Raw genomic sequence first — 14000 nt, forward strand, 5'->3', positions numbered from 1 at the left:
TACTATTTACCGTTCTAGCCCACTTTGCTTAAACGTAGTGTGAAAACGAAGTGGGCTAAGCTAACCCCAGGAAATTGGTGGGGCTAAGACCCTTAGGCTTGCATTGCGATGGCAACGCCCATTTATAGAATTCACATAGAAACTGGAATCAGAATTCTTCCTCCCTGAATGTCATTTTGATGCATGCATTGAAAGACTCGACTGTTGGAAACATTGCTTCAACAGGACTCAATGGCAAAATGGCAACCAATCAAAATCATTGTGGCACGCGGATTTTGTTTGAATACTGATCGGGAACCAATCAGGAATGTTCTTTCATAATTTGCAATCCATTGCAATGCTTTGTGTTACGGAGCCCGGGACCTGCTTTATGATGCACATACATGTAGCAATATAAGGATAATGCACATATTTTCTATTGTATAGCTATGAAATGTTTACACAAAAGAGTGTTTTATGAACATACAATGTATGGGGTTTGAGACGAGTGTCAAGCAACCCTTTTGTATACATGCACTGAGGGGAAATTCACAGGCTCAAAGTCCAAGCCTGTTGCAGTTGTGCCATCACTGTACAACTATTGTATGGGATGACTATAAACATGACACCTGTGTTGTCAGCCCATCAAAAAAAGAGCATTTGCGTTTGATACAAAATTTGATAATATCGAGGAAATGAAACCTAAAATTCAAGTTATACATACATGTATAGGCTCAACAAAAGTGACGACAAAGACCTGTACATAGCATATTACCATATCAAAATCATACAATTTATTATTAAATAATGAAGCATTGTGGCCCGTATGTTCTGAACTCGGGTTTAATTCAAACTGGGGCCCGTAACACAAAGCTTAGCAAGATCGTAGAACAGTTTTCAACGATGGATTGTACAATCAATCATAAAAATCAAGCGTATGATTAATTGCTAACCTTTGTGTTACGAGACATTGGTCCAAAGTTGTGGTTAACTATGAATAGCCAAATGTCAAGTCCCTAAAAGTAGTATATATTTATATATTCAAAGCATATACATATATATTTATAATTCATCTATCATTCAAATTATTCTTCATTCCAGTCATTTCACAACTGGGTGAAAACAATAACTAGCATCGGTGTATTCACCATAAAGGCAGGAGAATGAATACAATCAACATGAAGAGGATGTAATTCAAACAAACTCTTTGACATGTTTGGCTTCTCATAATCAGGATTCCCACAGAAATTTGTAAACAGAATTCCATGACTAAATTGCCACTTTCCATGTCTTCCCGTGACATCCCGGGAATTACATGTATGTAGAATTTGGGATGTCACCAAACTGGAAAAAATGGAAATCATGAACACCAATTATAATCGCAGAGTATGACTACAGAGTATGAGAGTTGCGAGACACGACAAACTGGAAAGCTGCTATAGCCAATAGGTAAATGCAATTCCCTGACTTTTCCATGACTTTTCACTAATGTTCCAAATTCCCTGACTTTCCATAACCACACATTTTTCCAGGATTTTCGATATCTGTAGGAACCCTGATAATTCAAGGCATAAAGACAATGGTCTAAATCAAACCCAAGTTCTGAATACTAGCCAGTAAGCCTGTGCACAAAAGTTGAAATTTATTATAAACATCTATCGCAACTATTTATATCAAGGGCCTGGAAGGGCCGAAGAAAACAAAGTGGACTGGGAGATGCAAGAAGAAAAAGAAAAGCATGACATTGACAACATACCATGGTAAGACTAACTTCAATCGCCTCAGGCTTCATTAGCCTCTCATAAGCCGAGCTTATCTGTTGAAATTTCTGTTTCAAAAAGAAAACATAAGAACATGGTGAATATAGAAATTATAAAACGCTGATAATAATATTTCATCTTATAAATTAGCCCCCCCAAAAAAATGTTCTATTTGTAAATGATTTGAAGTATGTGAACTTCATATTAGACAATTCCTCTCCCATTAAAAGTTTAGTATGTTTTATTTAGGATAATTCAAAATTCTTCTCTTTTTTACGTTTTCTATTATTGTTTTTGTGTATGTTTATTTTCTTGAAGCGCCATGAGCACTGAAATGTGGACCTGTGCGTTATATATAAAAGTAGCCACCATTATTATTATTATATTCTGTCTCAAGTGACAAGAACATATCAAATAGAAGAAAAAAATATACAGTGTACATGTATATCAAAGACAATTACACAAACTTTCACTACTAAACAAATAATAATCTCTCATTGGTTGCTTATGTAGCAAAATATGTGACACAAATGCCAATACATGATTCCAAAATAAACAAGCATTATCAAATGTTTTTGCTCATATGTGATGTACTATTTCATGTAATTGTGCCTGACAGTGAGATTTGGTAATAATTTTCAACAAGGATAGTTTACATTTGTAGCTCCGTTTGAAACAGATGCAGTTTGTCTAGACAGTCCTTAAAGGAGAATGAAACTCTTGGAGCAAGTTAGCTTTTGTGAAAGCAGAAAAATCAAGAATAAGTTCAACAAAAATTTGAGTAAAATAGGACTAGCAATAGAAGAGTTATGAGCATTTGAATGTCGAGATCACTAATGCTATGGAGATCCTCCCATTGGCAATGCGACCATGATCTATGATGTCACAGATGAACAACTCTCCTCTTTTAGACACGGAAAATATACCCCAAAACATCTCTTTTTGCTCATTCTAATCATATGACAAACGATTCATCAATGATATAATTTTGTGAAACCTCTGTACTTGTCCTCTCATAAAGAGAACACCTCACCTTGTGATAGACTCTATACAAGTGAGAATATAAGTGAAATAAGTACTAAAGTAATGAGGGAGTTGTACGTGTGTGACATCACAGATCTTGGTCGCATTGCCAATGGGAGGATCTACATGGCATTAGTGATCTCAATATTCAAATGCTCATAACTTTCTTATTATTCATTCAATCTTCCTCAAACTTTCAACAATATGTTTCTTTGATTTTTCTCTTTGATATGGATTCAGCTGGTTTCAAGGGTTTCATTCTCCTTTAAGAAGGAAATACTTTATAGAAGATGAACTTGCAACCAACCTTTGTGGCCTCTGGAGAATTTTGGTGTTTGTCGGGGTGCCATTTGAGGGCCTGTCGTTTGTAAGCTGAGCGGATTTCATCTTTACTGGATCCTAAAATCAAAAGAAAAAAATTATTAGTCCATGGCAAACTAGAAAACTGATGGCATTTATAATAGATGCTTACAGACCAACTCGATCTCCAAAATACTTGAACATTACCAAGAACTTGTTCATGCCTCCACTACTGTAGTTATAATGCATACTTACCCAAATCGGACCCTTCCTGAGTAAGTTCTTGAAGTTGTGAGCATGTGCAATTTGGTCTAAAAAGCAGACAATGCGCACAATTCAGGAGTGCTAGCTCAGTAAGGAAAAGTCCCAAGCGCCCCGGCCCCAAGCCACCAATGCACTGACGGGAGAGTTCTTGTAGTTTAAAAGAAAAAGGCACAAACAAACTGACCTACAATTTGAGTCATGGAACATACACTCTTTTATTTCTTTCTTCATTAATTAAACAGGAAAACAAATGACACCCTAAGATTTTTTTGGTTGCCCAGATTTAGCAACCGAACTTGGGCACATCTCAAAACTGGAGGCTCCAGGTTTATTTTTGGTGGCCCTGGATCGCTATTATGTCAAGCCATGTGTACTTAAGTTCATTCACCAGCATGTTCATGCTCTTTTTATTCATCATTTCTATTGAAACAGCACCGAACAGTCCCTTAATATCACAACGTTCTCTTTCATGAAAAGTTATACTGCACAGATATTGGGTCAGTGGTAGAGTGCCCCCAGTCAGACGGCAGGTCCCAAGAAAGTGGCTTCTTTCATCCAAGTGATATTCATGACTTGAGATGTTTTGCATATTTAATGAGCTTGATGCGGACCAAAACACCTCTTTTCATTCGGTCATTGCTGCTCTAATTGTGCATCGAATTTCATGAATTTGGTATCATTGTAAAGAAGAAGAATCATTCTTTCAGGTCATGTGTTTGAATTTATTCCAAGATTTTGTAATATAGGTTAAAATTTTGATCTAAAATATGCTACAAAATAATTATTTTCACCTGACAAAAGCTGCTATTTTCACACTTTATTTTTGTTTGAGCCCAAATGATTTTTAGATCATGATAAAGCTGAATATGTATGCTTTAAAATGATGTAGGTTTCAAAAAAAGAATTGGTTTAATCGGGTCAAGATCACACTTTTCATTTGCCAAGTACATAAAGCAGCTTGAAAACAAGAATACTGCACTCTGATTGGTCAAAGAGACCACACACTGGCTAATTCCAACGGTTCCAGTGCCTGGGTTCATGGGCAGGTCACACTTCCCATGTGGTAATCTCCTCAAATACCCCGCGCCTGTTGTTCTGTGAACCTTATCCAGCCAATCAGAACTCTGGATTTCATGCAAGTACAAAATTTCAGAAATCTCGTCTTGAACCTTGGTGGGAAAAGTGTGATCTTGACCCGATTAAAAGGTGCCGCATATCAAGAGTGGCATTGTGAGAAAGTACAGAAGTTCAGCTTTATGGTGATATAGATATCATTGAGGCTCAAAATAAAAAGTTTTGCACAATTTGCAAAAGAAAACAGAGGAAGAAAATTCAGTTTTGATGCACATTTTCAGGCCAGAAATTTACTTATTTAACAAAATATTGTATAGTATACAAAATAAATGACCAATATGAAAGAGTAACATTTACTCTATCTGATGGTGCAATAATATTTCATTTAACTTGAGGTTAAAACAGGTAAATTCTTAGAGAAAGAAAATCTCACAAATCACGAGATTTTGCAAGGAGGAGGATTCAGCCACGAGATGATTTGGATGAATCTGGCCTTTTTGCTCATTAGCATAGGGACCTGCGGTCTGACTGCCCCCTCTTGAGTGGGAGGTCACTCGTTCCATCTAGGCCGAATCATACCAAAGATTTTTAATTGGACCTTCTGCGGTTCTGCCTTCTCGTCAGGCACTCAACGTTTTAGAATTGAGAAAGGTAATAACAATATTATTAAGCATTTGGAGAACAGTATATAAGAGCTGTAGTGGGAAGTGGCTACCCTAGGTAAATAAGAATTATTATTATTATTAATAATAATGTTTCATTGACTTGTATTGTATGGTAGAGGTCAATATTTTATTAAAGAACATGTTGATTATTCCAATCAAATTCAGCAATATATTCAATTCAAAAGGGTGCTTTTTTCTCTCTCTCTCTCTCTCTCTCTCTTTAATGAACAAAGCCAATGCTTGGATGCTTTCTTGACAAATAATGTGGACTTTGATTACTCCTACTACATGCTCTTTGCTTGTTAACTCTGCTAAGTCACAAGTGTTTTCACACAACAAACAAAATTATTATCCTTAAGGTCAAGACCAGGATATCTAAGATCCTGATGATTGTACTTTGCACTCCAAAAGTTAAGTGGCAATATTTAATCACCATTTCCATTCAAATAAACAAGTACAACTACAAGTAAATATGAAACTAATGCAGTTTTTTTTAATTAAAATACATGTACACTGTAAAACATGATGTAATGGACTTTAGTCTTTACTCATGACGTATTGCAATGAATGATGAAATAAGATCTTTGACACTGCAAGGCTAAATGGAAATTTATAGAAGACATACATGTATTTTACACAACGTAGCTACCCACATCTAATTATGTAGAAAAAAATCTCTGTGTACATGTCTGATTAAAAATATCTCTGAAATTCAATTCATGCATTTTTTAAGAATACACAGGCATGTACAGCATTTTCATCTACATTTATGTAGGAAAATAGAGACAAGAAAAGTGTGTCAAATTCTGATGAGAAGCTACATGTACATGTATATCCACAGAAAAGAAACCCCCTGTACATACATGTACTGTATGAAAAATGACTGTCAATTATTTTGAAACTATATCAAAATCTTGTAATTTCTTGATACAGGTACCATAGGAATGAGAATAGACAGGTCCCTAATAAACATGTACATGTATTTATGAACATATGGAATATACAAAAGCATAGTACAAGATGTGGATATCCATTCATTTTTTGTGATGTTCCTTCAGATATCAATTGATAAAATAATGTAACAAAGTGATCACAAAATTTACATAAAATGGCCAATATTGATATGTACGTAAAACACATGCAATTTTATTTTCATAACATCCAACTAAAAGGTGATTCAGTTGGCAGCTTGGGAAGAGGAGAGCCAATTAACACCCCTATTCAACTTCAAACAACTGATGCATTTCTTGATTAATGAACAAACTTTGAAGTTCCCTCAATGCAATGCACTAGCTCAGGTCTGTTGCAATAAGCCAGTTCACGGTTAGCTCATGATCAACTTTTCTCAAATGACCTTTGTGATTTTTCATTAGGATAAGCCAGGGCTCGACACTAGCGCCGGTCCGACGGTCCCAGACCGGTAAAAATCACTGTCGGGCCAGTAGATTTTCAGAAATAGCAAGATTTACTGGTCCCACATGACCAGTAAAAAATATCATTGTCGGGCCAGTAATTTTTCCAAAAATAGCAAGATTTATGGGTCCGACATAAACAGTAATAAAAACTATTGTTGGGCCAGTAACTTTTTCAGAAATGGTCAAATTCGCTAGTCCAACATAAACATGAAAAATATTCCATGACTCAAATTGCGAACCATTTTCCTCCCGTTAAATTCTGGCATTCACACACAGAACACACACAGAATGAATCGCATGCAATTTTTAATAGGGTAACATACAGTGTACACATGGCTAGCCAGCCACACAGCCCACATGGTAAATTTCCTACTGGCTGCACGAACGAAGCTTGGCTAACCTCTGGCAGAAATCTCTCACAGAACTGTCAAAATTCACATTTCACACTCATGAAAAGCTCTTATAATGTCCATATTTCCTAAAAATTTGCCAAAATTGGGGTAACTCTGTCATTAGTAAGCAGTAAAAGGAGAAATTTTCACTTCTGTTTTAGTTCAAAGAGATCGGGTTTCGAGTGATATCGTCTGAATACATGATAGCCCCACATATGCATTTGTGTGTGTGTTGATACACTTGGTTTCTTTCGTAGCTAGTACTAGTATATTTTAATTGAGCCAAAAAGAAACTGATAATTTATTTATGATAGTTTTAGCTTTCTTCCTTTGTTTTCTTTCAATCTTTCTTTCCTTCTTTCTTTTCAATCTTTCTTTGTTTCTTCCCTCTCTTCTTTTACTGTCTTTCTTTTTTAATTTTCCCTTTTTCTTTGTCTTTCGTTCTTTCATTCTTTCTGTCCTGTTAATATTTTTCTCTATTTCTAATGCTCTTTCTTTTTTGATTTCCTTCTTTCTTTAATTCTTGAGTCCATCCATCCTATATTTATCTCTTCTTTCTTCCTTCTTTTCCCCTTTCTTTCCTTCATTCTTTGTTACTTTCTTTCTTTCCTCATTCCATCCATCCTTTCTTTACCCTTTCTTGTTTTTATTCCTTCTTTCAGCCCTTTCTCTCTTTCATTCCTTCCTTTCTTCTTTGTCTTTTGTTCTTTCTTTATCCCCTTTGTTCCATCTATCCTTTTACCTTTTCTTTCTTCCTTTTATTTACTGCTTGCTTCCTTTCCTTTCTTTCTTTGAAGTTTGGTCTATCTTTTTTGTTCTTCCTTTCATTTATTCTTTTACATTTTCTTTCTTTTTTTTATATTGCTTGCTTGCTTCCTTCCTTCTTTATTCCTTCCCAACATTCTTTTTTCCTTCTATCATTTTCCCTTTTCTTGATTTCTTCCTTCTTTCAATCCTTTCTTTCTGTTTTCCTTCTTTCCATCTCTCCTTTTATCCTTTCTTTCTTTTTTATTCCTTCTTTCCTTCTTTCTTTCATTACTTTGTCTTTTGTTCTTCCTTTCTATATTGCTTGCTTCATTTCTTTCCTTCTTTCTTTCATTCTTTTTTTCTTTTGTTCTTTCTTTCCTTCCTTTCCTTCTTTGGTTTTTTTTTTCCTTCCTTCACATTTTTTCTTTACTTTTTTCTTCCTTCGTTTCTTTTATTCTTTCTTTTTTCCTTCTTTCCATCTCTCCTTTTACCCTTTCTTTCTTGTTTTATTGCTTCTTTCCTTCTTTCTTTTTCTTTTTTCATTACTTTCTGTCTTTTTTCTTTCTTTATTGCTTGCATCATTTCTTTCCTTCTTTTTTTTCTTCTTTCTTTCTTTCTTTCTTTCTTTCTTTCCTTCCTTTTTTTCTTTAGTTCTTTCTTTCTTATTTTTGTTCTTTCTTTCCTTCTTTCTTTCTTTAGTTCTTTCTTTTTTTCCTTCCTTCACATCTATCCTTTCTTTACCTTTGCTTTTTTCTTCCTTCCTTCCTTTCTTTTATTCTTTCTTTTTGTCTTTCATTCATTCATTCCTTCATTTTTTTTTTGGGGGGGGGGGTAACAAGAAAGGACAGCAAAATAAACTCACGCCTTTTTTTAATGTTTTCTTTATTTTTTGGGACCAGTAGATTTTAGGTTCGGACCAGTAAAAAATTGAAAAACTGGGTATCTACTGGTCCGACATGAATAGGTTGGACCAGTAGAAAAAAAGGGTTAGTGTGGAGCCCTGGATAAGCACTAACATTTTCAAACGTAGATGTTGCGTAAGCTTTACCAGTAGATAATTCAGATTCTAAGTTAACAAAAGGCATTGTATAGACCAGGTGACTAGAATAGTACATCAGGGATAAAGTTTGGAAATCTGTTTTATTGTCTGCCTTTGGCACATTTGACTATTGTTTAAGCATGTCAAATACATGTACCAGTGATTATAAAGGCTCTATTTATCACTCTTCAGCTTGGATGTGATAAAATGAACATTTTGAAAGGAATACACGAATAATCATTAAAACACAAATGCCTATGTCAGTGAATTTGAAAGCCACCTTCATGGTTTATCTCAAATGACCTTTTTCTGCTCGTGCGCGTGCGCAGTTTCCAACAGTGAACAGGCTTATTGGGGTCCCTTCTCAGGTACATGTACCAAGCAAGATGTAATCTCACTAATCCACTGACTACTTATCACGAGACAATAGATCTTACCTGTAATCCCTTACAACAAGGGATTATAACCTTTAAAACTCTATTGTCACCAAATAATGGAATCTGTGGCGAGGAGATTAGTGGATAATTCCATGGTCAAGTGTAACTATTTAATATAAACTGCAAGTCATCTAGACGCTTGAGTTCAACTATTGAAAAAAAAAATTGTATAACATTGCCCGAATCACCCTCTTTAATATTTTTCTAACCAAAAATAGAACCATAGTCAAATAAAAAAATAAAAAACAGGCAAGACTTGCATAAGTATAAGTACATGTAATACTAGTACAGTGGAGCGTTGTGGCCCAGTGGATTAGTCTCCGGACTTTGAAACAGAGGGTTGTGGGTTCGAATCCCAGCCATGGCGTAATTTCCTTCGGCAAGAAATTTATCCACATTGTGCTGCACTCAACCCAGGTGAGGTGAATGGGTACCTGGCAGGAATTTATTCCTTGAAATGCGTGTGCGCTGTAATCTTAGTAATTACGGCTGCCAAGCTACAGCTGGGGTAATAATATCCAAGTCCTTTGGAAGCGCATAGAGACATTATTCATAATCGTGATATGCGCTATACAAGAACTGTTTATTATTATTATTATTATTATTAGTAGCCTCTCATTTTTAAAGGACAAGTCCACCCCAACTAAAAGTGGATTTGAATAAAAAGAGAAAAATCCAACAAGCATAAAACTGAAAATTTCATCAAAATCAGATGTAAAATAAGACAGTTATGACATTTTAAAGTTCGCTTAATTTCGTAAAACAGTTTAATATATGCACATCCTGGTCAGTATGCAAATGAGGAAACTGATGACATCATCCACTCACTATTTGTTTTGTATTTCATTATATGAAATATGAAATATTCTCAATTTCTCTTCATTGTCAAGTGAAAAAAAAAAATATTTTCCCCTCTGAACATGTGGAATTAGCATTGTTTAATATTATATAGTTCAGTCAAGTTGGTCCTTATTGTCAAATCTGTAAAAAATGAAATATTGTATAATTCAAACAATAAAAAACAAAAGAAATAGTGAGTGATGGACATCGTCGACTGACTCATTGCATGACACTGAGTTGTGCATATCACTGTTTTGTGAAAAATAAGCAAAACTTTACTGCCATAACTTTATTTTATATCCGATTTTGATGAAATTTTCAGCGTTATGCTAGTTTGATTTTTCTCTATTCATTCAAATCAACATTTTTCTGGGGTGGACTCAACCTTTAAGGTTCACATATCTAACAAAGGAAACCATAAGTTTGACCATTGCTGGTGCATACCCTCCTTATGCAAACATATTGACTGGTAACATCACAAGTCCATGACATTGTAAAATTAAACATGCACAGGAGCGAAATCCCAAGGATAGTATGCAATGTACATGTAAATGTAATGGGCCAATAGTCAACAAAGTCTTTAGGACTGACATAATCTTTAGTGGAAAAGTTTATACCGTATAGAAAAATAATTTCCAGGTGGAAAAAAAAATCCCCTCTATTTGTCTCTCTTTTTCACTGCCCTTTTTCCTTTTTTCTGGACCTATCTTTGATCAAAGCACAATTTCTTTGAGTTGCTGATGAATAAATTAGCTAAAGGAAGAAATTTTAAAGTGATTCAGCCCCCCCCCCCTTCAATTTTTTTTCCCTTCAATTTTAATGGTGGGTACTGTACAGATTCACAATCTCAACATATTGCAGAGTCTTTTAAACTTTGTGCTAACATTCAACAATTTAAATGTAGGCCTTCTCTCTTTGCCGTTTTCACCAGCACTCATCTTTTTTGGACACACAATCACCTATTTCAATCACCAATTATATTTCCTCTTGCGACTATCAAATTGGCAAATTCGCACATCACCTTGCCTAGGCGACATTGTGAGAGACAATTCCAATCTCATTTTAGTTATCATTTCTTGCCAAACTACTTCAACTCTGATCAGGATCTTTGTTGAGGAAAGTCATATTTTAATTTCGCCATTTTCTTGGACAAATTTATAGATAGACTATCCATATTATAAATTGATTTCTGAGATTTGACTAGTTAAATGACAAGTCCACCCCAACAAAAAGTTCTAATGAATACAAAGAGAAAAATCCAACAAGCATAACACTAAAAAATTTCATCAAAATTGAATGCAAAATAAGAAACTCACAAAACACTTTTATGCACATCCTGGTCGGTACGGTATGCAAATGAGCAGACTGATGACATCATCCAATCACTATTTCTTTTGTATCTTATTATATGAAATATTCTAATTTTCTCCTCATTGTCAAGTGAAACAAAGATTAATTCTTCCCTGAACATGTGGAATTAGCATTACTTTAATACTATATGGTTCTGACAAGTTGGCCATTATTGTCAAATCTGTAAAAAATGAAATATTGTATAATTCAAACAATAAATTTTTTTTTTAAAGTGAGTGATGGACATCATCGACTGTCTCATTTGCATGCTAGTGAGTTATCCATTTAACTGTTTTGTGAAAAATAAGCGAAACTTTAAAATGTCACAACTTTCTTATTTTACATCCGATTTTGATGAAATTTTCAGCATTTAATATGCTAGTTTGATTTTTCTCCATTTATTTAAATCAACATTTTTTCCTGGGGTGGAATTGACCTTTAAGCTTTTCTGCAATATACATGTACATGTATTTTAATCATAATATCTCCTTCAATGTTTACTTCCTTATTTTCTGTAAATGCAATGTTAAATTTTAATACAGATGCATCTCAATAATATTCCAAAAAATCTATATAATGCAAAGTTTCTCACCCTGTCAATCACCATCCCCCTTTCTTCATTTTGACAACTGCGCATTGCATGTTTGTTAAAGGAGAATGAAACTCTTGGAGCAAGTTAGCTTTTGTGAAAGCAGAAAAATCAAAGAATAAGATCAACAAAGGTTTGAGTAAAATAGGACTAGCAATAGAAGAGTTATGAGCATTTGAATGTCGAGATCGCTAATGCTATGGAGATCCTCCCATTGGCAATGCAACCAAGATCTATGATGTCACAGATGAACAACTCTCCCCTTTTGGACACTGAAAATATACCCCAAAACATCTCTTTTTGCTCATTCTAATCATATGACAAACGATTCATCAATGATATAATGTTGTGAAACCTCTGTACTTGTCCTCTCATAAAGAGAACACCTCACCTTGTGATAGAACTCTATAAAAGTGAGAATATAAGTGAAATAAGTACCGGGACTAAAGTAATGAGGGAGTTGTACGTGTGTGACATCACAGATCTTGGTCGCATTGCCAATAGGAGGATCTACATGGCATTAGTGATCTCAATATTCAAATGCAGAATAACCAGACAGTCTCATGACTTAAACTTCAATATAATCAGAGCAAATAAGGATTGCTACAAATATTCCCTCTACCCTCGTACAATTGTAGAGTGGAATTTACTTTCTCCCACCACTAAAAATGCACCTGATCTAGCTGCATTTAAGAAACAGCTAAGCAAAAACATGTTAAAGCTAACTAAAAGAAGTATATAGCGGCAGCGATTGCATGAATGGCCTGCACGTTTATAGCCTCTTGAGGCGTTCAAGTGCAGTATTTACAAGACAAGACAAGACAAGACAATGCTCATAACTTTCTTATTATTCATTCAATCTTCCTCAAACTTTCAACAATATGTTTCTTTGATTTTTCTCTTTGATATGGATTCAGCTGGTTTCAAGGGTTTCATTCTCCTTTAAGAAGTCAATGAGTGCAAAAGCTGCTGACTTGCACACTTCTACGACTCTTCAAGAGTGTTTCATCAACATTTTTTGCATGACGAGTGGTCAATTCTGATAACTTCCTTCATTTTGATAAGCACGGTTCCTTTGGTAGCTGTCAGATGCTCTCGAGTCCAGGACATCATCATCATACATGTGCATTTGGTATTGTGGTTGAATCATGGCAAATCGGAAGTTGCGAATAAGTTTATTTTATTAGACTATAGACCCTCTAGATCCATTTCAACGCAACTGATTTTTCCCCCTGGCCTGGTTTTAGAGTAGCCTTCTAATCACAAGTTCTATTTTAATTTTAGACTTAAAGTTAGACTTAGAGCCCACTCCTCCAAGTCCAACATTTCCTATGACGTTAAATTCCTATTATAATCTCATGAAATCTGAAAAAAATACAAACTCAGTCACTCAGTCTCAGAACCAAAAAACAAGTTCTGCTTAGGCCTATATACAATTTTTGTCATATAACTTTTTTAGGCCTAACACAATTTTATCTCAACTAAAAAAAACGAGTTTGTTTGAATTGAAATTTAGTGTCTTACTCTTACTCTTAGTGAATGCAATTTGAATTTCCACATGCAGGAATAGCCAGGCAATATTTTTGTACATACATTCGGGCAACATTGACTACAATCTAATAAGTTTATTATTCATGTATTCTGGTTGGATAAACAAATGCATTTGTACTGGTATTGTGTATTTATTTAGGCTGCTGTTCGCTCGTGAAGAGCAACCAAGACCGAGCGAGGGAGGCGATTGCAAAGCAAAGCAAATTGCAAACGCGACTTTCAGTTCGCACGGCATGCATGCCATGGCGCGCTGTGTGCGAAGGACAATTGTCATGCGAATGCACATGTTTATCTCAGACTCAGTCTCATTCAAAATAAAATAAGTGGCGTAAAGATGATAATTTTACCTTCAGAAACTTCTAGGATCCTATAGGATTCTCTCCGAGAAATCTCCATCGTTGACACATGAAAAGTTGGCGTCTTTTACCAAATTTTGCTTAACCAGCAGATCACGCTCCCCCTGCCTTCCTTTTGTCGATGTCGTCAATGTTTTTTTTCTACATTATCATTTTTTATATATGGACTTAAGATGGCGCTCTTCATTTTCCGATAATCGGGGGTTATTTTTGGTCAAA

General features: G+C 35.0%; 1 protein-coding gene across 1 annotated transcript in view; it reads right to left on the reverse strand.

Moving 5' to 3' along the window:
* LOC129272683 (dnaJ homolog subfamily C member 21-like) overlaps positions 1-13821 on the reverse strand; it is a 40019-nt gene extending 26198 nt beyond the window's left edge. The window contains exons 1-3 of the mRNA XM_064107216.1: positions 13773-13821; positions 3070-3161; positions 1736-1807 (exon numbers count right to left, since the gene is read on the reverse strand). Of these exons, the coding sequence (XP_063963286.1) occupies positions 1736-1807; positions 3070-3161; positions 13773-13821 (213 nt within the window). The remainder of the gene's footprint in view (positions 1-1735; positions 1808-3069; positions 3162-13772) is intronic.
* Positions 13822-14000: the final 179 nt, after the last annotated feature.

Source organism: Lytechinus pictus, chromosome 12, assembly GCF_037042905.1.
Source record: "Lytechinus pictus isolate F3 Inbred chromosome 12, Lp3.0, whole genome shotgun sequence".
Classification (NCBI taxonomy): domain Eukaryota; kingdom Metazoa; phylum Echinodermata; class Echinoidea; order Temnopleuroida; family Toxopneustidae; genus Lytechinus; species Lytechinus pictus.